Genomic DNA, 25,223 nt, shown 5'->3' with positions numbered 1-25,223 from the left:
GTTTTTTACCAGCAGGGCAGACATTAGTGTAAATTGTAAATTTCCAGTTAGATCTTTTAGGTCAACTACTATAAGAGCAACAGCTCCTTGGTCAACCAGCATCACCACAAAGACCACCTTGGTCAACCAACATTTATTTTGCTGGTGAATGGCATGGCTGTATTTGAACCACTAGAATTAAACCAGAATAGAAGTTCATGGTCTTTACAGCTGTGTAGAGTATGTTTCTAGTCTTAGACTTTTTTTAGATAACAGTAGACAAACTCATTTTTATGGTTGGATAGGTGCTACAAAGACCATGTTTGAAATGGATATTTGACAACCGGCTAACACACCATCACTTTCTAGACAGCGATGTCAGATCTCAACCATTATGCATATTAACTTGTGATTACCTCTATTCAGGTTTACAAAAAACCATGGAGAATTTGACCAGGAGCAATTTCAGTCATCAGTCTCTTGTTATTGTCTGCAGATGAGCATTCACAAGTGTCCATTTTGAGACATGTATTGACTGGCTCTACATACATCTTTTTTTCTGACGCAATGCTGTTGTGCCTCTCATGGTTTTGGGCATTATATTTTAGACAGCTTAAATGGAGGGATCAAGTCAAGCCAGGGTTATATAGTGAAAGTATCTGTGAAAGATGAAAAATGTTTCAAAAGTTTCAATTATTAAAGTTAAAAGTACCTGCTCCTAATATTGAGTTGTAGGAGTTATATTTTCAGAATGGCATACTAGCATAGACATACATTTCACTGTATGCAATTATTATTATAATTGAATAGTAAGCAAAACAAAAGGCATTATGCAATGAAAACATTTTAAACAATCTTATGCTACGCTGTTGCCACATTACCTGCTAGTCCATTGAAATGTTAAAATAGTGTTTAAAAAAAAAAAAGCACATTTAATACTTCTAAAGATTCATTAAGTTGAATTGCATTGTAATTGAATAGTGCACACATTTTGACAAATGTAGTTGGTCAGGCATATAGCATACTGTGCATCGTACACATACATCCGTGCATACTTTTTTATAGTATGAATAATTCCAAGAGGAAAGGATATTCCTCATTATCACAGTCCCATATGAGCCACTGTGGTTATCACACTACTGGAGAATTACTACTGATCACTTTTAAACGGCTGGCAATCTTGAGTACTACTTCTCAGTTCAGATACTCTGAGTTCACTATCTGTCACAATTTAGCGAAAGAAAGCTGATACTACTTAAAGGAGCATTTCACACAATCAACATTAATCTTTATGGAAAGTGAATCATATATGTAGTCAAAATGTAAAAGTATTTTTTTTTTAATTTGGTGCCCTCTTGACCGAGAAAAGACAGAAAATAACCGAAGGGTGCATTTGTATGAAAGACTACATCACCCACAATGCACCACATTGCACAGCTCTGCAAGCCACACCCACTAATCCGGAACTGCGCGCACATCAGAGAAATCACTCTTTCGTCAACAAGGCTAACGTTAGCTGCCACCAGAGTTTGAAACTCATTTCACACCAAATTTCTAGTTAGTTGGGGAAAATAAGGGAATAAATCATGACCATTCAAAAATATGCCTGGGTTTCTAAAGATACAAAGCTTAATGCAAATGGGTGAACGTTCCCTTTAATGATCCTTTAAGCTCTTGGCAGATGAACCACTGCACAGCTATTACAAGTAGAGTCTTTTGAGTATTTTTTTCTCTGTAGTCAAAAGCTGCCAAGTGCTGTCAATTCAAACAATTCTGAGAAGGTTAAAAAGAATTCTAGACATGCCTGACTTAACTTCTAAGACCTAACAAGTCTCTCTGTGTTTTGAAAAGGCTTGCCCCAAAGAAATGCCAACGCCACATAGCAGTAAAGTTGTTGAGTGACTCCCTCAAATACTCACACCAGTTATCTTTGAGTGCACTTGCTTACTTATTTACTATATTTCTTGCTTCAGGATGTAAGTGGAAGATCATATTTTTTCTTACCGGGTGTTTATTTTCTTTTCCTCTCCCTTGAGTTTGAGTTCCCTCTGGCACCCAGTAGACAATTTGCCCCCCTATATCCGGGCAGTTACTTACGTCCTGTATCTTTCATTCATTTTCCAGATGAGCGGCAGAGCGAAGAAAATAATTCTGTTAAGGCACGTGTTCTTATTTAGTCCTGCAGGGTCCTCATATTTAGTTTAGTTTTTTTTTAGTTTAGTTTAGTTTTATTCACAATACCTCTTCAAGGTTTACAATAATGCAGTTTTAAGGTACAGACTAGATTGGGTACAGTGATATATCTTGCATAAAGTGAAAATCCTTGGCCCTGCAAATGGTTAAAGCCATAGAACAACAGATTCACTGTGAGATGGCCATCAAGTCATTGGAAATCCAGTCTAATTACAGTTTCTTATTACTTTATTAATGTACAAGAACGTTGACTTAGAACCACCTTCACCCAGAGACAATTTATATAGAGACATGCCACTTCCTCAATCCTCAATACAACTATAGGGAAAATCCGTAACGCCAAAGATGTCGGTTGTATGCACGTGCCCCACCCCTGCCGCTGGAAAGCCAATCGTCTGCTTTTAACATTTAAGCCGGGAAACATGTAAGCCTATCGTCTGGTTGCACTGACGCATGCACACAGTTGAGGTTTGCGACAGCGGAGACGAGAACTATGCATGCGTAATAAACGTATAACCTGTGGGGGAAAAGACCTTTTAAACCTTTTTTTTTTATTATATTTTACTGCTGTTTCTATACAAGCAGTGTTTATGTCCCTGTCACCAGTGAAAGTGCAGTTCTGACTCCCTACCCATTTATTTAGAAAGGAGCCTGGTCTTGTTAGTCCAAAATAGCTGCCCGGAGGCATTGCCAAGATGGCGGCCGAGTGGCATGACTTGCCTAAAAGGACTTTGGCGGAAGCCTGATATTGGACAGAAACAAATTTATCGAAGTGACAACATATTGGGTTGTTACAATGCACTGGTCTAGGGGAAGTCTTTAATCACTGATTATTAGTGCCATCCAACCTCAATCTCTTTAGGCTGCCCTACATAATTGGGGTACAGTAATTGAGCCATCCTCTGGCCCTTCCCGTACCATTAGTGTAATGCGATCCTGGAGGGAAGATGCTGCGGCAGGCGACTCTACTTCCTCCGATTATGGAGCTTCACAGGATCCAGGCGAAAGGGGCCCAGGGTGGATATCAGCTGATAGCCCTGCATTACTCTTGGAAATTAGCCATTTGTTTCTGGTAGGGCATTTTCACCAAGTACAGAGCTTGATATGACCTCACATGGGGTGGTTAAATGGCTAAATAATCCATTACCGTGGGGCACAGGGTGACGACTGCTTCCATATGCAAGAAGAGTTCTCTGGGAAATGTAGTTGTGACTTGGGAAAAAGGTTAAGCATACAGTATGCCTCTCTACAAAGGCTGATTCTGTTCTGATTCTGAAAATATTGTTTTGTTTTGTTTTGTTGTAGTTTTTTCTGCTGCTTTTTTGCTAGACGGTTACTTTTTGATGCACTAACAAGCTCCAAATCAATAAGCTCTATCTGTAGAAGACATTCATGCATGCTATAGAAACAAAATCTTTGGTTTTATATTTTAATATAAGCTAGAGAGCCTTTAAATAATTTATAAAAAACAGCTCTACTAAAATAACTCAAAGGACTCAAACACATGAGGAAAATCCAATTGATTTAGTTGATTCGCTTTATGGTAATGTCTTGCATAATCGAAAGCATGAATGTTCTTTTATGTTCTTTAAAGAAATATGAATGACATAAGGTTTTCATAGGCAAGTCAAATGGAGAGTTTTCATAATGACTGGGGTGTGATGTCCCTCTTGCTCTGTAGGGTTGTATAATATTCTGTATTCAAGTAAAATTGAAAGAAATACCCTGTAAAGCAGCTGTTTTTCTCATTTGATGAAACGTGTGAACCCCATCTCGTAACTTTATGAGAGCAGAACATTTTGGGAATTTTCAACTGGTTTTTATCAGTCATCACAGCAAAGCGTCGTTGTGTCACATGGGATCAATATGATCTCTGACCTCTCACCTGCGTTTCAGAACATGAGCTCTATGTCTGGTTTCTCATCTCCATATCTCCTCTGAGAGTGTTCATGGAGTCTGTATCACAGCACATCAATCCAGTCAGTTTGAGGCAGCTTTAACCCTCTTTCAGCCACCTGGTAGGTCCAGGTGAGATGACTTCTGGACCTCAACATCTGCTTGGATGTTTGCAGATGCAGACCCTTCTCACATACAATTCAAAGGGTTGTCTAAACAGCTAGTTTTTTCACAATTTCGTACTTTTATAGCCTGTCACTTTATTTTCCTCAACTTGTTGGTTGCTTTGGATAAAAATAAACTGTTCTATGTACAATTGTTCTGTCTGTTTAAGGTTGAAAAACCTGCACACTGTTTTGAACATCTAAATACTGCTTTACCAAGCGGACATTCTAGGCTTGTCTTCATTGTAATTATATTTCCTTCATTTCAAATTGCAATTCTTTGTTTTAAAGTCAGGAATTGAACCAGAATTTAAAAGGCATTTTCATTATAAATTCACATGAAGGCAAGCACAGCTCATTGTCAGCATATTATAGTTTCTTTGTTGTCTCTAAATGAATCCCCTTTAAAACAGCACTGCTAAAACTGTTAAAGCTAACAACAAAATAACAAACAATTTATCCTTCTTTGCTGAAGTCTAAAAGCTTGACATAAGCTGCACTGATAGCTGTACTGATTCTATTTTAGAGCATCACATCTTGCTATTATCAGCTAGAGAAGCCCAGACTCCGATGAATGATAAAGAACATTGAAGATACTGTAGTGGCTCTGTATCTAGTTTTTTGTGATCAAAGTTTGTGCCTCATGCATGCAGCATGTGACATGATGTGACTTGTGGCTAATTCTGGATTTTATTTAGTGTCTGCACATGCGATACATCAGCACAATCCCTGAGTGCCAGTGTAATGCGGTGTCTGAACGCTTCTCCCACATGATAGACATCGACATCTGGAGCCATGTATTTGGCTCTTAGGAACAAAACTAACTGGCTTTTCCAGGATATGCTTAAACACATATGTTTCATGTCACAGTAACAAGCTTTCGCTGAGTTACAGATCATTTTCTGTCCCGTTTCGTGTATCATGTTTATTTTCCTTATTTTACGAAAAGCACAACATTTTGTTTTTATTATTAGTGTACACAAATAAAATAAGATATTTAACAGTTTTGAATGGTGTATAACACTTGCTAACCGTCCTTCGAATGAGATGTTAAACCGAGGTCCTGACTCTCTGTGGTCATTAAAAAGGATGTTCTTCGAAAGAGAGTAGGGGTGTAATCCCGGCATCCTGGCCAAATTTGCCCCTTGGCCTCTGTCCATCATGGCCTCAAATTCATCCCCAGGGGGGTTAAGAAGATGCTGCTGATTCTGGGAAATACTGTTATAGTCCGTTTGGATCTTTCCTCAGTCTTTTACACCAATGACCATCAGGTCTTGCTGAGAAGACTAAGGGACCAAGTTGGTCTGTCAGGGTCAGTTCTACAGTGGTTCTCCTCATATTTAACTGGGCGTACCTTCAGTGTTACAGCTAACCAAATATGGTCTGAGCGTGCAGATTTTGTGTGGAGTGCCTCAAGGTTCCGTTTTGGGTCCTGTTTTATTTGTTGTATTTGATCCCTTTGGGAAAGATCATACAAAGGTTCAGTGATGTTTCTTTCCATCTATTTACTGATGATATTCAACTTTACTGCTCCTTTAAGCCATCTGAGATCTGGAAGCTAAACTCCTTGCTCCAGTGTCTCGTCGAACCAAAAAAAATGGCTATGTGATAATTCTGCAGTTTAATGCAGACAAAACAGAAACACTGGTTATTGCCCCTTATGTTTCAGTTTCAGGGATTAAACAGTACTTGGGTGACTTAGGCCAATCTGCTAAGACATGTCATTAATGCAGCATTGTAAGCAGCTACCAAAGAACTGCTTTTTTCAATTTAGGAAAATACCTAAACTTAGAAGTATCGTCTCACAAAATGATTTGGAGCACATCATTCATGCTTTTGTCTTCGCGTTTACACTACTGTAATAGTTTATTCTCATGCCTAAACAAGAAGGAGCTCTCTTGACTGCAATTAGTGCAAAACTCTGCAGCCAGAATTCCGACCCGTACAAATAGGAGGACTCATATATCCCCTATTCTAAAATAATTGAATTGATTGCCAGCGTCCTATAGGATAAAGTTTAAAATACTGGTTCTAGTTTTCAGAGCCTTGCATGGTCAAGCTCCTTTTTACATCAGTGATCTGATCCAGCCCTACATCCTTGTGCGGGCCCTGAGGTCTGTGGATCAGAATCTGCTAAAGGTTCCACACACTCGTTTTTATACTAGAGGTGACCGATCTTTTCAGGCTGTTGCTTCTAGGGTTTGGAACGATCTTCTGCCCTCTTTGCGCTCTATTGACTCTGTGTTGATACCTTCAAGTGCAAACTAAAGACTCCTCTATTTGTTAAGATATGATCTTGTATTGTATTCTATTGGCCTTTTATATTATGTGTATATTTTGATGTAAATTTTCTGTTGACGCACTTTGTGGCCTTCTGTCTGTGAAAGGTACTATAGAAATAAAGCTTGCTTACTTACCTACTTACTTTACTTCCATATGCTACTTTATTACTTTACAGGTATTTATCACTTTGCACTTTTAAGCTTTTCTGCATAAATATGGCATATGTTAAGGCTTTTTCTGGTTTTTTTTTTTTTCTTGTAGTATGTATTTTTGAGTTCTACACAATGAATAAAAGTGCTTTTCATCCTTCTGGTATTTTACTTGTGTGAATTTAAATGGTTGCAATGGGGTATTATTTATTTCACCTTCTCATCTAAAGGATAACTGTTTTGCATCAGTCTCGTCATTCCTCCTGCTTTTAAGCTCTAAGCTGTCTGTGGCTCATGTATTTATGGCTTGACCGTAAGGGTTTTGCTTTTATTCTTTAGGTCACTCCTCGTGCAGCATCCCGTTTCAAAATGAGCCTACTGACTGATTCTTCTACCCACTACAAACCATTATGGAAGAGTTATGAGAGAAGAACAGACTTTACTACCAGGGCAGAGAAACTCATTCGTCTGCCTTCAAATTATCTTCCATCACTTTGTCTCAGGCACATTCTTTCCACACTTTTTGTGCCATTCACCCATGGCGTCTCTAAGTGGTCTGTCCACCTCTGTATTTTGAAAAAGAGCTTGCACATTTCACCACAAATGTTGTTTGTCTCTAAAGAAAGATTCCAACAAGCATGTGTGAATAATCATGAGGGTCTTCTTCGCTGCAGGGCATGGGCATAGATGAAGGGTCTCTAATTTGAGATGCAGTTGTGGCTTGCCTTAATGCATGCCTTGTATAACAATACTGTACTGTGTTATGGCTATTAAGACACTACAGACAAGTTATTATCATATGCCCTTACTGCAGAATGCCAAACATCTTACGTTTGATCAATTATTCTGATTATGCATCACATAGAGGTACAGACAGGAAATGAAATAGTGGTTGCATAATTAGTACTTTTATAGTTACATTTAATTGACTGTAACTAAAGCTGGTCATACGATTTTTGCTGTCGTACGAGCTTCACCCCCTATCGGAAGAAATAATTGATGCTTCTAGTCATGGCTCACGATGTGTGAGAGGAATTACAAACCAAGCCGAGTATGTTACAACCACCTCACACGACCTCTCAATAATGTTTAAACATGTTAAAAAAATTGAGGGAGTCTGCCCGATTTTTACCTGCATAAAGGCTGTCCCATATTGCCAAATCACAACCATGTCACATAGGCTAGACACACACACACAAGCATAGTTGTTTTTGTTGAAAGGAATGGCTATGCCTTTCTCTGCTTTTCAGAAAATCATTTGCTCACTCGTCTTTTTTTTTTTTTGTCTTTTTTTCTATCTGAAGCTTCAGCAGCTACATTGAAAGCCTTAATGCATGCCCAGTCTCTGACACAATTATCTGGTCATCTGACTCGTAACTTGTGCGATGGCTCACAAACTCCTGAGTGTCTGGACTCCTTCCTTAAGATTATTTATTATTTGTTGAGTAGCTAAAATGTGAATAAGATTCAATTAATGAAATTATACGTAACTATTATCATTTCAAATTAAAATTGGATTTAAATAACAAGGTCATTTTGATCAAACTCTTCTGTGAACTCATTTAAATTTTTACAATTTTATTTTATTTTAATCTGCGAATGATAATGGCCGTAGTTTCAAAGCACACTTTCCACACTAGCTCTAATAACTTGTGATTGAAGAGGTTTGTCTTTTATCGGAGTTGGTTTATGTGCCCTATTATCCACTCTGTTGCACATCCATGTGGTAGTCATACGGCTTGCAGACATGATGTGTCCTTGGAATGTTCTCCTTGGCGAAGTCCATGCTCTCCCAAACACAGCCACAGGAAGTACTTTAGGCCCGAGCCTATGGAAAATACTTGACTGATGAGCATCGCTCACAGCCTGCGCAGAAAAGCATTCAGACTGTATGCATTGTGTGACCCCCAAATCAATCTTCCCTGTCATAAACACAGCTTTGATCACAAGCCTTGTTTTGAAACACAGACACCACGGTGCCCTCAGGATATGGCGATAGTTTACGAGTGCACAAGTTCAAGTAAGAACGATTTCTGGCATCTGGTTTATTTTTTGTATTTTTGTATTTATTTTTTTTTGCATGTGTTGTCATTTCTTTGTCATCTGAAACGGAGGAAAAATGCTTCAGTCATTCGGCTCTAGAGAACTTGAGTACGAATCGTTGAACCGGAGTATATCCTTTCTCTAGTTCCCTTTGTTCGCTCTTATCCTCCTTACTGTTTTACTTTCTTTTCTCCAATTAACTCTCTATAGATTATAATCTAAATAAGTGGAATATCCTTGGCTTGTTAGGATGACAGCATCTCAACATCTGGACTGAAGTCATCTGAGCTTTGATGCGAGTGTGATGTCATATCCTCAGTATTTATGGATCTTTTTGTTAGTCTAAAGCAGGCCTTAACCTGAAAATCACTTTTTCTGTTTTCAGACTTTCAGCCAGCAGGCTCGGTTTGTTGATATATCATTGTAAGAACAAGAAGTGAGCCAAATTCTCTCAGAATATCAGTGAAAGTTTCCATTGGATATGTTGCTAATATTATTGGCTAGTGGTTCAGAAACAATCAAAGTGTTTTGAAAGATGGATTTTGGTCTGTGTCACCAGATAGGGGTCTCCATATCTTGTTTCCAATGTAAATCACCAATACAGCTTGACTAATTTCCATGAATAATGTGACTACCACTGTGGAATTAACTGGAGTGCAGCATTGAATCTAGCTGTCCATTTAGAACCGTTATATTTGAGCTAAAAGAGAATGAGAACATGTAAATTGCTGAAATTTCTAAAATCAGAAAGGTGAAAGTTTGGAGCATTTTCACTTCGCAGTGTGTTTACGGAGTAAGAGAAGAGGGAGATGTGTATTCCTGTTGGAGCAATGACATGTTCCTGGAAAAAGGCTTGCAGTCTTGGTGCAGTGCTCGTTACACAGTGTGTAAATCTGCTGTGGTCAGTGGCCTGTGCATCTTCAGTCATCAGAATCCTCGCTTAACCTGTTGACTCACTCTTCTCCTTGTTAACAGTTTTGAAAGAAGTTTTCTTGATGTCAGTGTCATCATGTATAATTTTGCATGCTCATTTAACCTATTTTTACATCTAACACTTGCTTAAGTAATCTTTAAAAATAGAATAATAATACATTATTTTGCAGATCTCAAACGGAATATATGTTCAATAGTGTTAGTATTTTATTCTTTTGAAAGAAATCAATATGTCCTTGCTGAATATAAGTATTAAATTGATCAAAAATGACAGTGAAGACATTTATATTTTTATACAAGATTTCTGTTTCAAATAAATTCAGTTCTTTCAAAGAATCCTGAAAAAATGTATCATGGTTTCCGAAATTCCGTGTTTTTTTTTTAATGTATTTATTTATTTTTATTTTTTATTGATAATAACAAGAAATGTTTCATGAGCACCAGTTCAGCCTATTGTGTCACTGAAGACTGGAGTAACTGCTTAAAATGTATTAAAATAGTAAACAGTTTGTTGTAAATTGTAACAATATTTCACGTTATTATTGTTTTTACTGTATTTTTCATCAAATAAATGCAGCCTCGGTGAGTATTTTCTGAACAACATTGAAAAATCTTTGATCTCAAACTTTGAACAGTAGTATAAATTAGTATTTTCTATTTATTGTTTATCAGCCATAACACGTATAGTATGCAGTACAGTCCGAGTATTCTGCATGTAAATTAATACTATCTCCCAATAACCTTGATAAAAGTGACAATCATCAATAGTAAAGTACCCCTATAATGCTTTTTTCAAATATTAGCCTACCTTTTTATGCAGTGTAATATAGCTGTTTGTGAAGGTGAAAGGTCTGTTTTAAAGATCAAAGTGCACAACAAATAAAGTTTTTGTCTCCTAAAAATAAAGAATCAATTCTGACCTGCTCAAACGAGTCGTCACTAGTTCTATTCTCACTTCCTGTCCTGTTATATACCTGCGTAACAATGTAACACATTTGCATAATGCCAGCCTATGGTTTTCATTGGCTGTGTGTGAACAACAGCTACTGTGACCTGCCTGAGAAAATTTGTTTTTTGACCTTTAAATGCATGTAAACCTACTGTAGGGGACTCTTTTACCCAAAATTGGTTAAAACAAATCTGCTTTATATTATTTTATATATAACAATTTAACCTATCCATGTTAAGTGGGTGTTTAAATTTAATTATAGACCTTCTCTTTCAACTTTGTCTTGTAAATGAAGATTTACAGACGCTCCAAAACACTCCAGTCTGTGTTGATGGATCAGTTGTCACACAGGCAGCTGGCTTTCCTGCCAGGTGTTTTTCAGACCTGCTCATTGCGAGCTGTGCTCTCCGAGTCACTTACTCTCATTTGATTAAATTCAGCATTCAGCAAGATTTATTTGTCTCATTTTGTACAATACTACACACTAAAACACAAGCCTGCAACCTGGAGGCATGAGATATTCACACACACATACATAAACATGAGCAAGCACACAGTATACTCTGTAAATTAAGACCTTCAGTGCCCGCAGGAAATGAGCATGTTAAAGAGGGAACACAATGGCGGGCACTATGGGGTATGACTGCTCCGTTTAAGACCAGCTGACTTGTTATGACCCTCTAAACATTTAATGAAAGGACAAAACAGGTCTGTTTCTTTGTATGGTGAACTGATTTCTCGAGTGACTGTTCTCACACACAGGCTTACCTCACACAGTTGCTAAGACTTCAACAGAGCTAATGATTAATATTGGAAAAATGCACCTTTTGTTTACAGGCTCGGTTCTCATATATACCTGCTGCGTTATCTAAAACAGATGTTTCTGGGATCCATTATGCAATTTAGGGTTAGACCTAGTCACCCTGTGACTTCCCCACCCTCCTACAGTATGTTTCAGCAAAAATGCTGAAGATGTGTTGAAAATGTGCTTAAATGGACCTAACTTTTTCCATTTACTTTTAATTATTTGTCAGAAGCAGTAGACCTTCTTGATCATCTATGGCAGGTGGCTAATCGCAGCAATGCATCAGTGACCCATGAAAATCGTTGTCCAGTCCTGCATGTAGGCCAGTACTCCACCCTCTCTGTACCACTACAGCAGGTGTTTGGACACAGGTACGTACACTAGTCACTGACATTAAAAAAAAAGGTTATTTTTATTTAGTTTTTCAGTTTAGACACTTTGCTCTAGGGTCTTTGCTTGAATATCTACTTGTGTTTTTCTTTTTTTAACTTTATATATGATATTCTTTCTTAAAACTACTGTAGTGTAATCATGTAAAATCAGGTTTTCTCTTTTATCTATTTCTCAGGTTTGGTGATGAGTTCAGTTTGCTGTTGCGTCTGCGAAGCTCCCAGTCTGAAGACCGCAGTGTGCTGACCTTCCTCTGTCCAGACGGACACATTCTCCTGCAGATCCGCATCAGTGCCTACACCTTCACCTTCATCAGCACCCAACAACGACACTACGAGTGAGTCTTCACATCAGTGGCGGACAGGGAGTGTTTAGGAAACCTGATTTAAAAATGCCACACTTTAATTTGATCTCTTGCATTTGACATGTAGGAGTATCAAGGAATCCCTAAGAAATATCAGAGAGTCCCTGATCTCTGTTCTTATTTATTTATTTATTTATTAAGGAGTTAAAGCATCTGATCTGAACAATTAATCACTGGGGAAAAAAAAATCATGACAAGAACACTTGGAAAGGAGTCAAGACTATCTAATTGCCCATGTTAAATCATTCTTAAATGAGGATTAACGGGGAACTATCTGAAAACTCAATTACTTGGTGGTCTTGATTATTTTGTGGTTCATACTTTGGTCCCAAAGCCATCATCTTGGCATGAAAAAGATAATTAAAAATTAAAAATCCTCTCATGTAACCACAGTCTGTTTATTCTATTTCTCTTCTCTTATTTTCTGTTGCTTGCTTTTTAATGTCATTGACCTTCTTTGTTCCTCTTCCATGATGACAAAACCATTCTCATCATCTTCTCATTCTTCATGTCAGTAGAGTATTAGTTTTGGCTAATGGTTAATCTTAAACACAAGCACAGACCCCACCGTTTTGTGATATATTAAATATAGATTTCTGTGACTTAAGCCAAGCCTTACAGTCGAGACGTATAAATGAGGCATGAGATTTAACTTGTGGCCTCTCAAAACTAATATTTAGACCTGTCGCCTAATTACCCACCTGCAGGACAAAATAAATGGAATGCATTTTACCTGTGTGTGCTTCTCATTCATCATAAGGTGACATAACAATACCATAATGTTCTTACTGTGTTCTCATATGGTTTTCTGTTTATGTTAAGCTTGCATAGGCAGAAAAAAAAAGTCATCTATCATTACACAGACAGGAAGTGTTGTGTATCTGAATGTTTTGCCAGGAAATTTAATGGCTTCTACTTTTCTTGGGTTCTCCCAACTCTCCCTGTTCTCCGGTACTGTAACATGCGATTTGTTTAGCCCACCTTGTCAAGAAACGAAATAAATTAGTATGTTTTTCAAAACCTGTCCTGTTGTTCCCAGATTCCCCGTGGCAGTGCTGTCCGATGGAGGCTGGCACCATGTGGCCATCAGCGTGTCCTCTGGCCGTTTGGCTTTGTATGTGGATTGCTCCATGGTTGAGAGCGTGGACTGGGCCTATAAGGACGGTCTGGGAATATCCACTAATGGCCTGGTAATGGTGGGAGGAATCGTTGAAGGGTTTGAGACCCCTTTTGAGGTCAGTTTTCAAACATAATTTTGTTTTGTGTGGTCAAAACATGCAAGGATGTAGTACCTACTTTGTGTAGGATGAGAATTTCCTTCATCTCACCAGCTCTCAGCACACTGTAAATACATCTCCAGAACGTTCCCAGTCGGCATTTAAACCCAAAGTCAGGTTTATGGAGGATGAGGGTTTCTCGTATAGGAGTTAGGCCCCAAGCCGAACATCTGCGTTTATACTCATCCAAGATTCCAGATGGATTGGCCATTTTGTTTTGTATTTTTTTTTTATGTGCAACAATTTACCAGCACGAGTTCTTACATAAATAATATCTGATGAAAATTTGAACAAGTATGATTTGTTGGTTTTCAAAAATAGCATGGAATTACTTTTATTTTGCTGGCACTGCCATGTAGCTCTTGTTTAATGAATGCTTTTATTAAATAAAAATATTATAAACTTTTGCCTATAGTGCAGGTATCCTAGTCTTAAATCTGAAGTTCCTAATTCCATTCATGCATTGTTCATACTGAGTGCCATATTTATTTGCTGTCGAATATTGTGTGCGGAGCAAAGGAGTCGCTTCGAGTACCCTAAGTGTGATTGTGTTGACATTAACATTTTGGTGTCTGCCATCTTAGATACCAGTCTAATTGAGCAAAGCAAAGTTAGACACAGGAGATGTAAAATGTATTTAACTGGAGTGTCTACATGACCATAGATTGTATATTATTACATTGCAGAACAAGAGACCCATGTCAGTTTCAGGGAGGAAAAAAAGGCATTTTAGCAGATTCTTTTGGCCTTTTGAAATGGATTTACTGTATGTTACGGTATGTTGTGTTCTGAAGAACATGCATTTTATTGGGGCTAGGACTCAGGAGTATAGTTTAGACAGCTGTGCACAAGTTAAATGCCCTTTTTTAGTTGTGTTAGACAGGAAAAGTTAATACAGCATGAAGTCTAGGCTGAGTCTCAGAGAATTACATCATAGAGTCCAAACATCCCATTTACATACTTGCACACTGAACTCAGTCATTTGGTAATATGGTGAGAGTTAGCATTTTAGCACATTTCTTGACTTTTATGGCAACAGTTTGTGATCATCATATTATTTGAAGTTAACTGATTGCTAGACTGTCATCTTAACTCATATCTGTTGTATTCATATTTGACATGAACTCTTGCTGAATATTTGAGAAATAATTTGCTCTGTTTTATGTAATGGTTGGTAATAAAAACTGTTTATATGTTGCATTGCATTCTTATGTGTTTGTGTGTCTAAGTATGCATGCATTAAATGTATGTCATCTGGTGACCACCATATGGGTTGTATGTGTGAATCTGTATATGTGTAATATTTTAATTTGTCTTGTTTTTCAGGGTGATCTGATGCAGGTGGCATTTCTGATGGGAGAGCCAGATGCAGCTCGAGATCAGTGTGACGTTTTTCAGTCCCCGTGTGGTGATATCAGACACAAACCACCTCGCTCTCCTCGCATAGACACTGAAGAGGTGAGCGAGCCATACTGTACAGGCAATGTTATATAACCCACCTTCCAAATCAGGCTAGTGTCTACCTAGTGACAGATACATTTGTGCCAAAATATCACAGTATTTGTAATTGTTGACACTGCAATTAATTTCCATTTTTTTATTCTTTTATTCATTTTCTGTCTTCCTGTCTATATTACATATTTTTTCGTTCTCTATCCAGGAACTTTTGCTGTCCTCAAATGACCTGGAAGACTTATTAGTGTCAGCAAAGGACAATGACTCTATTCGTGCAAAACTGACTGTAAGTGTTGCTATTATTTTTCATCTTTACAGTTTATGTAGTAAATTAGTTATCCCCAAAATTAAAATTCTATCATTTACTCACTCTTATGTCATTCCAAACTCAAATGACCTTCTGTGAAACACAAAAGATGATGTATTGCACAATAACCAGAGTGATCTTTTCTATACCACAAACAAAAAGAACAGTACTGTCACACTTCACACATGATGAAGAAGCATCATAAGTGTTTTATGCTTTTTGTTATGTTACAAGTCTTTTGAAGCCATAAAATGTTTAATCTTATACAGCTTCAAAACATAATGTCGGAATAGGAATATAGCAGACAAGTCATATAAACCACTTTTATGATACATTTATGTTGTTTTTGTTCATTTTGAGACAAAAATTAGCCTCAGTTTCCATTATGAACGAGAGCATTTTGAGAAATCTGCAGTATGCCGTCTTGTGTGTTGAAGGAAGAAAGAAAAACGGCTTTGGAGCAATATAAGTGAATTTTGATGGCAGGATTTTGGGTGAAGGAACCTGTATCTGTCTAAACCAGCCTTTAAATTATCTAGCAAAAGATCAAACAGTCTAAAAAAATACTATTTAGTATGTTGATATTGGTATTCCCCTGCAGTTTTATAAATTATTTGGATAAGGAACTGCTCAGTCCTAACTGCATTGGCCACATCATGACTTGCTTTCTTGTAATTTAAACCGTATGCACATCTCAGCAAGAGTTGATTTCCATAGTTACCTCCATAGGGTTGTTTTTTACTTACAAGAAGTGCTGAAGGGCATTTAGTTTTGTGAATCATATTTTGATTGCATATTTGATGTGGATATAACTGCTTGAAATTGTAGCCTAGAGCATTACAGTACATGTAAACCGTCAGTTTATATTTTCTATTAATAATCGTATACCTTTTAAGAAGCTGTATTTACATACCATTCCTGTCAGACTGATAGTCAATATTTTATTATCCTGTCAGTGGTTTTTATGTGTACAAAACCAAAAAAGCATTCCTGATGAAAACATATGACAGTTTTCTAACATACTGTGAACCTGCAGTCACAAACCCAAACAAGCTTTCCAAATCTCCTCTGTCTTCTCTTAAACCAAAGAAAGCTGGCGTGGGGTGTAGTTGAGCTACATCAGCCAAGTTATGGAGATATTTTTGATCCAAAACTTCATATCATATATCATATCATATCATATCATATGTCATATATCATATCTTCATACAAGTCTGTGTGTTTTTGGCTGCTGTGAGGTGTTTGGCCCATGGGTTCATGGTCATTGTGGGCTTTGAATTAAGTTTAGAAATTGCAGATATAAATATTGATGTACTCCATATTCCTTCTGATTCAAAACCAAATGTTTCTTTCAGTGAGACCTTAGCATAGCACGTTTAAAACATATATAGTGCCTCAATCAATCACCTGGGATCCATTATGTTATGTCAGAAAGGTGGAGGATTTCAAAGACTAAAGAACACCAGATTTTTTTTTTTTTAAATAACCTGTTTTATTTCTCATGTTCTCTCTTGTGGTGTAACCTCTTGACTATGAACTTTTGTTGTGGTGTTTCGCTTTGATGCCTCTGCCGTTTTTGGTTTGCCAGTTTCCTGGATGGATTAATGGGAAACATATGGATTTCCTTTGATCTCTTTAACCCAACAAGAGGTCAGGGGTTAAAGGTAATCACTAAATTAGCTTGTCACTCATTTCCAATGTCACAGCTTTGAGGCCCAAGTCATGAATGTTTAGTTGGATAAGGGTATGTACAGTATGCATATTTTTGGGTCAGATGACCAATTAAGAGACTTGATATATTTTATGTATGTGTGTGGTATATATATATATATATATATATATATATATATATATATATATATAGATATATGTGTGTGTGTGTGTGTGTGTGTGTGTGTGTGTGTGTGTGTGTGTGTGTGTGTGTGTGTGTGTATGTATATATATGTATATATATATATATATATATATATATATATATATATATATATATATATATATATATATATGTATATATATGTATGTATATATATATATATATATATATACTGTATGTGTGTGTATACTGTGTGTATAATGTATGTATATGTGAATACCATGTCCACTGACCATTACTGCTATATGATAGGACCTCAAATCATTATTATTATTTTGACTATTATGATTAAGAATTTTTGCAAATTTCAACCCACTTCTAAATAAGCACTATGGCTCAAGGTCTGGAGCAGAGGCGCTGTAGTGAAATGAGGTTTTATGTGTAAATGTTGTAGTACATGTTTGCTTGACCTATTGGGCGACATGTTATTGCCAGGGTTTATATTGCATATCTGTTTGTTTGTGTCTGTCTGATTCTGTTTATTTGTTTTGGGTTGTTCTGTTCAGTCTACAGGGGCAGTGTGTATGTTTAAAAGTGGTGTTAGCTTGTTTAGAAATAGCCTTGTTCTTTCTGTGGGTTTCGTTTGGCAGGGGTTGGCACAAGCCTGTAATTGATTTGCTCGGCACTAAAATTAGTTTTGAGTTGGACGGAGTACTCCTCTCGGGAAGTGTCAGAATTACTCAGACAGGCTGTAAAGGATTCAACAGCTCCAGACGTGCCTTTGAACTCGCTCTGTCTGTGAGTGTAAAGTAATAAATGTATGATCTGTGTTTAAAGGTAATTTATTTGTTCATGGATAAAAGTGTGGACGCTGGACATGCATTAGACAGAGCAGTGCCAGCTATCCCTAAACTAAACACTATGGAAGTATTGTGTATACAAGATCTTCGTTTATAAAGAACCTGAGAAAAAGACAATTTACCTGTAATTTTTATTTCTCAGTGTAGTGATATACATATACTCCTCAAAGTTTTGCGGTTAGAAAGATTTAAGAAATAAGAAATAAATACTTTTAATTCAGTAAAAGTGCATTAAATATAGTCAAAAGTGACATTTATAATGTTACAAAAAAATTAGTAGCACTTTACAGTCCTGTTCCCCATGTACATACTATATACTTATAGTAATTGTAATAACTTGGTAATATGTACTAAACCTGAATCTACCCCTAAACTTAACCTTAACCCATGTAGTTAGCTTTTATTAACCAGTAAGCTGTCCACTTACTGTTAAGTAAAGTGCAACAAAAAAATCTATTTAAGATATATGCAGTTCTTTTAAACATACTTTTCTTCAAAGATTCTGGAAAAAAAGTGTTTAATGGTCACCACAAAAATATTAAAAAAGAATGTGAAATTGTGAAATTGAAGACGGAAGTCATTTAAACTTTGTCATCACAAGAATAAATTACATTTAAAAATATATTAAAAATAGAACAAAATTATTATTTATATAATTATATAATTATTAATATTTTTTATAATAGTAGTATATAGTAGAATATATTATCACAATATATGTTTAATGTATTTTTGACAAAATTAAGGCAGCCTTGGTGTAAGAAACTTCTTGCATTTAAAAAACATTTATAAATGTTACTGACCCCAGAATTTTTAACTATGTTATAGGTTCATATTTTTCTGTCCTTTCAAGCCTCTTTCCCCACTTTTAGCAAAACTCTACAAAGATGTTTACTCACACATACTGGCTGAGGTAAGATGAGCTCATAGATCAGTTGCCATGTAACCTTGGATAAAAAAAAAAAAATCTATAAGAGTTATTATCCTATAAACATCTATCTTTATGTAGTTTGCGCATGGCATTTCCATGCCTCAAGCTTAAAAAATCCCTCTCAGAAGATTACATTAGATGCTACATCAAGAATGCCCTGACACATTCAACTGAGAAGTGTCTCTTTCAGACATGTCTGATTAGATCATTGGAGTGAAGTAATTTACTTCAGTTATGACTGTATCAGGCTTTATTAATGCCTACATGAGACAAAGTTGGTTTTAGTAAATAGAATTCTATTAAAACTTTTTAATCCAAGAGGTGTAAATTAATTTATTGTTAATACAAATTTAAATTCTAAAAAGTTTTACAAGCAGAGCCATGGGTTTTGGTCAGGACAGCTGCTGAGAGTGCCATCCATAAAACAGACTATTTGATCTATTCAGATTGATCTGTTTACAGCTGTTAATTGTTTAGTACAACAAATATGAATGTGTTTTTAATTCATTTAATATCTATTTATACATGTGCGAAAACTTCTTTCCCATTTGGATGTCACAATGACAATAAACAAGAGTAACAGCACCATGCAATTATGCGACAGTCTGTCCTTTTAGAGCTCAGATGTGCAAAGTGTTACATAAATTCAGCCATTTTTTTCCCCTTTTTGGTGTGTATGATGGTTTTACTGAAAACTCCATAATTATATGTCATTGTGCAGGCGTCTATGTCACGCCTGCCCTCCTCCTCACTGTGTCTCGATCCTCGGGCATTCACAGACCTCAGCTCCACAGGCTGTAATTATCAGTTCTGAGACAGTAATTTAGTACAGTCCATACCCAAACCCACAATAAATCACATGCAGTTAATACAAAGTGGTTTTATTATGCAGAAATATTACTCTTTCTCATTCTTTCTTTCTAGATGGATGGATAGATGGATGGATGGGTGAATAGATCATATATCATATATGCTGGATTGACAGATATATAGGTGTCAGCATGGGTTGCAACAAGGATGAGTTGAGGCAGGATCTACAGTAAGTGCAGCAGTATCTTTTAATAACAATAAAAAACACACAGGAGCAAGAGGAAAACGAAGTAGATGAAGCAGAACACAATATTACCAATGAGAATGTACAAAGAAAAATTGAAACAGATTGTGCAATTTTGGCAATCCTATAACATAATTACAAATCACACTGCACAACATGGATCTAATCAACTTGGGTGCGACTTGTAAGTAGACTGTTTGATGATGACAACTACTGAATCATAGGCTATGACGCAAGTTAGTGTAGAATAATAAAACATCATCAACATGTGCTGGTGGTATACAAATGCTGTTGTAATCAAAATTATTTAACCCCCATTTCAAATCAGGTTTATTGCCAAAATGTAGAGTCTTTTGTCACGATACACACAGGAAACAGTAGGTCCAATTGCAGTATTTATTGGGTAATCCATAATACGTTATCCAGTCCAGGCAAGGGTCAAATTCCATACTAGTCAGTCCAAGAACAAGAATAAAACAAGAAACAAGCAGACAGACCTTCGGAAGTGTGGTGACAAATAACAACGACTCCATGACAAACACTGAACTTCACTTCGCAGAAAAGGCATACATTGACAACAATACTAATCCGTTTCAAGGCAGAACAATTTTTGGTCACTCCTGTAAATAGATACAGGTAGATACAGTAGATACTGTATAGAAAGATGGACAGACAGACTTGTCAAAACTTGTCAGGATTCTATAAATCAGAACTGACTGGAATTTTCTGGAAGCAATTATCTGCTATTTGAGAAGGACCCTTGTGACAGATCTCTGTGGATTGTCTCCATGAAGACTTCACATTGCTTTCTGCTTTGTGGGTGAAGAGTGTCGATCGCGTCCTCTTTGATTTAGGGTCTTCTTTTTTATTCAGGGCACTGATAGTCACTTTTTATTCTCCACTTGCACATAATTCACATCAGCAGATTCTTAACAAGCTGTCAAGCTTGTCATTCCATCTGATGATGCCAAAATGTGTCTACATGTGGGCAGTGTATGAATTTCCTATTGGTCCATTTGTTCCTATAGGCAGGACGTTATTGTATAATCCATATTGTTTCTGTCAGTCAATTCTGATCCACCTCAGCAAGCTTGTAAGTACTTGTATCTGGACACTACAAGCGTTATACACATAACCACTCACAAAGACAAGAGCGCACACTCACACATACACACACTCAATTTGCCCTGAGGCCACAGCCAAACAGGTGTCTCATTGTGTGAAGTAGATGATACAGTATGTATGTGTCTGCATGTAATCTGCGTGAATGTGGGTGGATTGAGAGTTTGTGGGTGTGCTAGCGTGTTTTGCACATTATTGACTAGTCTCGACTGTGAGTTTCACTGCATTTTTGTTGTTGGTGATGTATGTGTGAGTGAATGTGTGTGTGTGTGCCACCATGAGGATCTGGATGTGTTTGCTAGGATGGTTTCTGTTGGATTTAATGAGATTTAGAGCACAAGGTCAGAGAAATCACATTCCAAAGGTATGGCTTCATTCTGGAAACCTTTCCGAAATGTGTTTGTTTGGGAAAATTGTTCTTACAAATCATGTATGAACGACTCTTATCGCCTAATGAAACGTGGGTTTGGTGGTGAGCGGTAATTCAACACTTTATGAAGCTACACTTTGATGTAATTTTTTTTTGTGGTTTTTATTATGTGTTGAAATATTCGTGTTGAAAAATAAGACATATGCGTGTAATCAAGTGTTAGTCCTTTTCTCCTGAAGGCTGACAGTGGTTTGGCTGCAGATGTGAGAGGTTACAGTGGTTTTGGTTTATATGAGGGAAATAGTTTTCACTGAGCTATAGTTCGACCCAGTTTACCACAAACGCTAAGTTCATGTCCAGTGTCAGGGTGCAGATTTTGACTATAATTCACATTTATTGGTTTTGCATGCAGTATTTTACAATATTGCAATTGATTTTGCGCACTTCTTTCATTTTTTTATTTATTTTTTTGTGCTGCTTATTATAGCTTACTGTATGATTACCACTGCTCATTATAGACTTTGTATTAATAATATTTTATTATCATGCAAAGAGCTAAATTAAATTCTCAGCCTGGCTGACGCACTCTCGGTGGCAGAAAAACAACAGCTGTGGCAACAGTTTTATGACAAGACCAATATAACATGGATGAGATTGAGAATGAATTCAGTTCTTCTGATGTAATTGATGTTTTCTTACTTAATTTTCTTTTTGGGACTAACAATCTTTTCTCCTTATTAAAGGGGTCATGAACTGGCTTTTTGATTTTTTTTTTTTTATTATTATTATTGTCTGAGGTCAACTTATGACATTCACTTGGTTTTTACATTCAAAAACATTAAAAAATGAATAAGTAATGGCTATTTTCTACAGACTTGGAAGTAAACGCCCACTGCTGTGAGTGGATAACAGTTTTGCATAATATAATGAGTTTCAACTCACTCGCTTATGCAGCGACTGTCTTCTTCCACAACCAGGCACTGCACAATATTTTGTAAACGGCATGTTTATTGCTCGGTAGCTCGATCCTCTTTGTCATCGAGGTAGGCCCATGTTATTTAGCTATGCGTGTCATGCGCGAATCGGTGGGCAGGGCTAAACCGGCTGTGTTGAAGCAGGCGTTGATTTTCTTTTGCTGGGGTGGTGTTTTATCCTCTGTTGTCAGATGTCAAAAGTTGTCAAAAGTTCATCACCCCTTTAAATTTCCAATGCCCACTGTCTTCGGAAATGTAGGACATTGCTTTATGGGAAATATTTTATGTGGTGGTGCTGTTGTTAAATGTCCCCTTCTTTGCGTTTCCATTTTTCAAACTGTAGTTCATGTGTAATATTGTTGTTAGAGCATACATAATACCTGTACAATTATAAAGCTCAAATTTCAATGCCTAGCGAGATATTTTATTTAACAGAAGTCCCCTTTCAAAGCCTACAGCGAACGTCCGGTTTGGACAACATCTTACTTTTTTAATGACGTAATTAGAACAGTTTTTTTTACTAATCTCCGCCCACAGGAATACACGAAAGGGGGCATGGTCTTGTTAAGCACATTTTCGATAATTCGTCGACAAACCTATTCATTGATGCGAGGCAGTAATAATTGAATGTGCACGTAACAATCAACTTTTAATAAATAAATTATTGTAATGCATGGCAACGATTTCTTTTACGCAACATGGCAGCTTGTAAGGCTATATTCATGGTAAAAATGAAGTATATTCATATAAAGTTGTAGAACTGTACACAACAAAAAATGATTATTTAGGAGGTGATTATTTCGAATGTTACAGTAATTTTTGTATTTCTTTGCTGCAGATGTTTTCAACCTCGATTGGCATTTCTATAAAACATATATTACTTATCAAAACTTGTTCACACGTGTAACTAAGGTAGGAATAAACAATTCCTTTAAATCAGTCAAAATGCAAGATACGGCTGGTTTGACATTTCCCATAAATACCTGCATCTACAGACAGTCTTTCAAGTCTTCTTTTGTGCTGACTTATGTGTGTGTGTGTGATTGTATCTACTAGACCCTTTTTTGTAGGCTTTTCCACTTATATATTTACAGACTAAGGCATTAGATGTAAATTCGTAACTTTCAGAACTGAAGTATGATAATAGGCACATTTGTTTTGCCCACATGTTTGCATTGGTTAGCTGGCATGTAGACGTGCATTTAAGTAATGTATCTGAAGCCTAAAGGCATATCCTTTTTATTTTTTAGGGAAACTCTTTACCTCTCCTACAGACTTGTCATCTGGCCCTTTTCACTGATCTGTCTTAACTGTGTTCAGTCAGGAAAGGTTTCTGTAACAGACCTAGCAGCAGGGTTGTACATCATGTGCATATCACAGCAAAAAGCTCTGGGAACATTCATTCTTGAAGTGATCGTTGATCTGGATAATGTCAAAATAGCCTTAATCCTGTAGACAGATCTTTGCTTAATCTTGTCACAGCTTCTGTATTTCCCCCACTTGGCCATGACAGTCAATGTGAGTAAGGGTTTCTTGTGTAAAAGTCACCACCACAATCCCGAGTTGTTGCTATATGGTTGCTAGGTGGCTCTATGTTATTCTAGTCCCTAGATATGAATTGAATCCCTCCTTGTTGAATGTCAACGTTTCTGGAGGTTTTCACTTTAGTGACTTTGCTTTTTCAGTAATGAAATTTAGCCTATATTTCCAAACTTTTTACAAGAGTGTCATGTGGCTGAAGGACAAACCCAATAGCAGACAGCAGATTACTCAAACAGGGATTATTAATGACAAAAACAGAAAACAAAACCCATGATGGGGCACAAAACATCACTACACTAAGACTCAGACAATAAGCTAACTAAGACAGGATCAAACACTTCTTTCTAGACAAGACTTTCAACAGGTTACTCACGGTTTGTTTCACACAAAGTATGATACATAGGCCCCGTTTACATGGGGAAAACGCAGATATTTCCCTGCGGATTGGCCTCTCGTTTACACGAAAACCCCGTTTTTACAGAAAACGATTATTTCTAAAAACTCCAGGCCAAAATGGAGATTTCTGAAAACGCCGGTTATGTGTTGTCATGTCAACTGGGAGAAACAGCGTTTTATGTTCTCTCTTGTCGATTCTGAGGATTCTGATTGGCTTGCATGATTGGCTTCTGATTGGCTTGCTTCTCCCTACACTGCCGCCAATAGGTTTGGCATAGTTATGATGGCACTCGACGGCGTATTTATGCGGGTTTGTAAACGATGTTATTTTTGAAAACGGAGAGGCGGAAAATATTGGTTTCGCTAAATACCCGGCTTTGTGTAAACATGGCCATAGTTTGACAATGAACCGGCACAGGACAGCAAACACAAAGGGATTAAATATGGAGAAACTATTGAGGGGAACAGGTGACAGGTAACTAGGCAATAATGACAAGACGAGGATAACAAGGGGGCGGGGTAATATAAGGAGACAACACAAGCACATGGCCCAAACAATATGTGCTTGTACACAAAACATGGGTCTGCCATGATCCCGCCACAAGACTTGGAAAATTCAGGGACGTGGTGTCAGAATCATGACACAAGAGAGAGAGAGAGAGAGAGAGAGAGAGAGAAAAAAAGGACTGGTTATTAATTAAGGACACTGTATGTAAGCACTGTAATAGTGAGGTTACAAGTTTTTTATGGTGGTCCTAGTCACTGGAAGCCCCCTAGTGGCCTAATGCTATTATTGCTAGAGCTGGAGAGGAAGTTGCTCTTTTTTGGGTGACTGGACACTTAATGTGAGTCAGTGTGTTCAGACCCTCTTTGGCAGGCTATTAGAGGGATATCAGACCAACAGCATGAAGATAAGCTGGACGACAGCCCTTCATAGCCAGGTGGAGATCAAGTGTCAGTTTATCAGGCTGTGG

General features: G+C 37.1%; 1 protein-coding gene across 2 annotated transcripts in view; it reads left to right on the top strand.

Moving 5' to 3' along the window:
• LOC120490692 (uncharacterized) overlaps nucleotides 1-25,223 on the top strand; it is a 62,875-nt gene that overhangs the window by 9,399 nt on the left and 28,253 nt on the right. Inside the window, exons 2-6 of one of the 2 annotated variants that reach the window (XM_089123434.1) lie at nucleotides 11,624-11,765; nucleotides 11,963-12,121; nucleotides 13,188-13,383; nucleotides 14,752-14,883; nucleotides 15,086-15,166. In XM_089123434.1, coding sequence (XP_088979560.1) covers nucleotides 11,624-11,765; nucleotides 11,963-12,121; nucleotides 13,188-13,383; nucleotides 14,752-14,883; nucleotides 15,086-15,166 — 710 coding nt within the window. Of the gene's footprint in view, nucleotides 1-11,623; nucleotides 11,766-11,962; nucleotides 12,122-13,187; nucleotides 13,384-14,751; nucleotides 14,884-15,085; nucleotides 15,167-21,220; nucleotides 21,332-25,223 lie in introns of those variants that run through there. The other variant, XM_039688028.2, reaches the window with a different exon arrangement.

The sequence above is a fragment of the Pimephales promelas genome, chromosome 19 (assembly GCF_988280905.1).
Source record: "Pimephales promelas chromosome 19, fPimPro1.hap1.1, whole genome shotgun sequence".
Classification (NCBI taxonomy): Eukaryota; Metazoa; Chordata; class Actinopteri; order Cypriniformes; family Leuciscidae; genus Pimephales; species Pimephales promelas.
The sequence above is the reverse complement of the archived record's forward strand: the minus strand, read 5'-3'. Positions and strand labels throughout refer to the sequence as shown.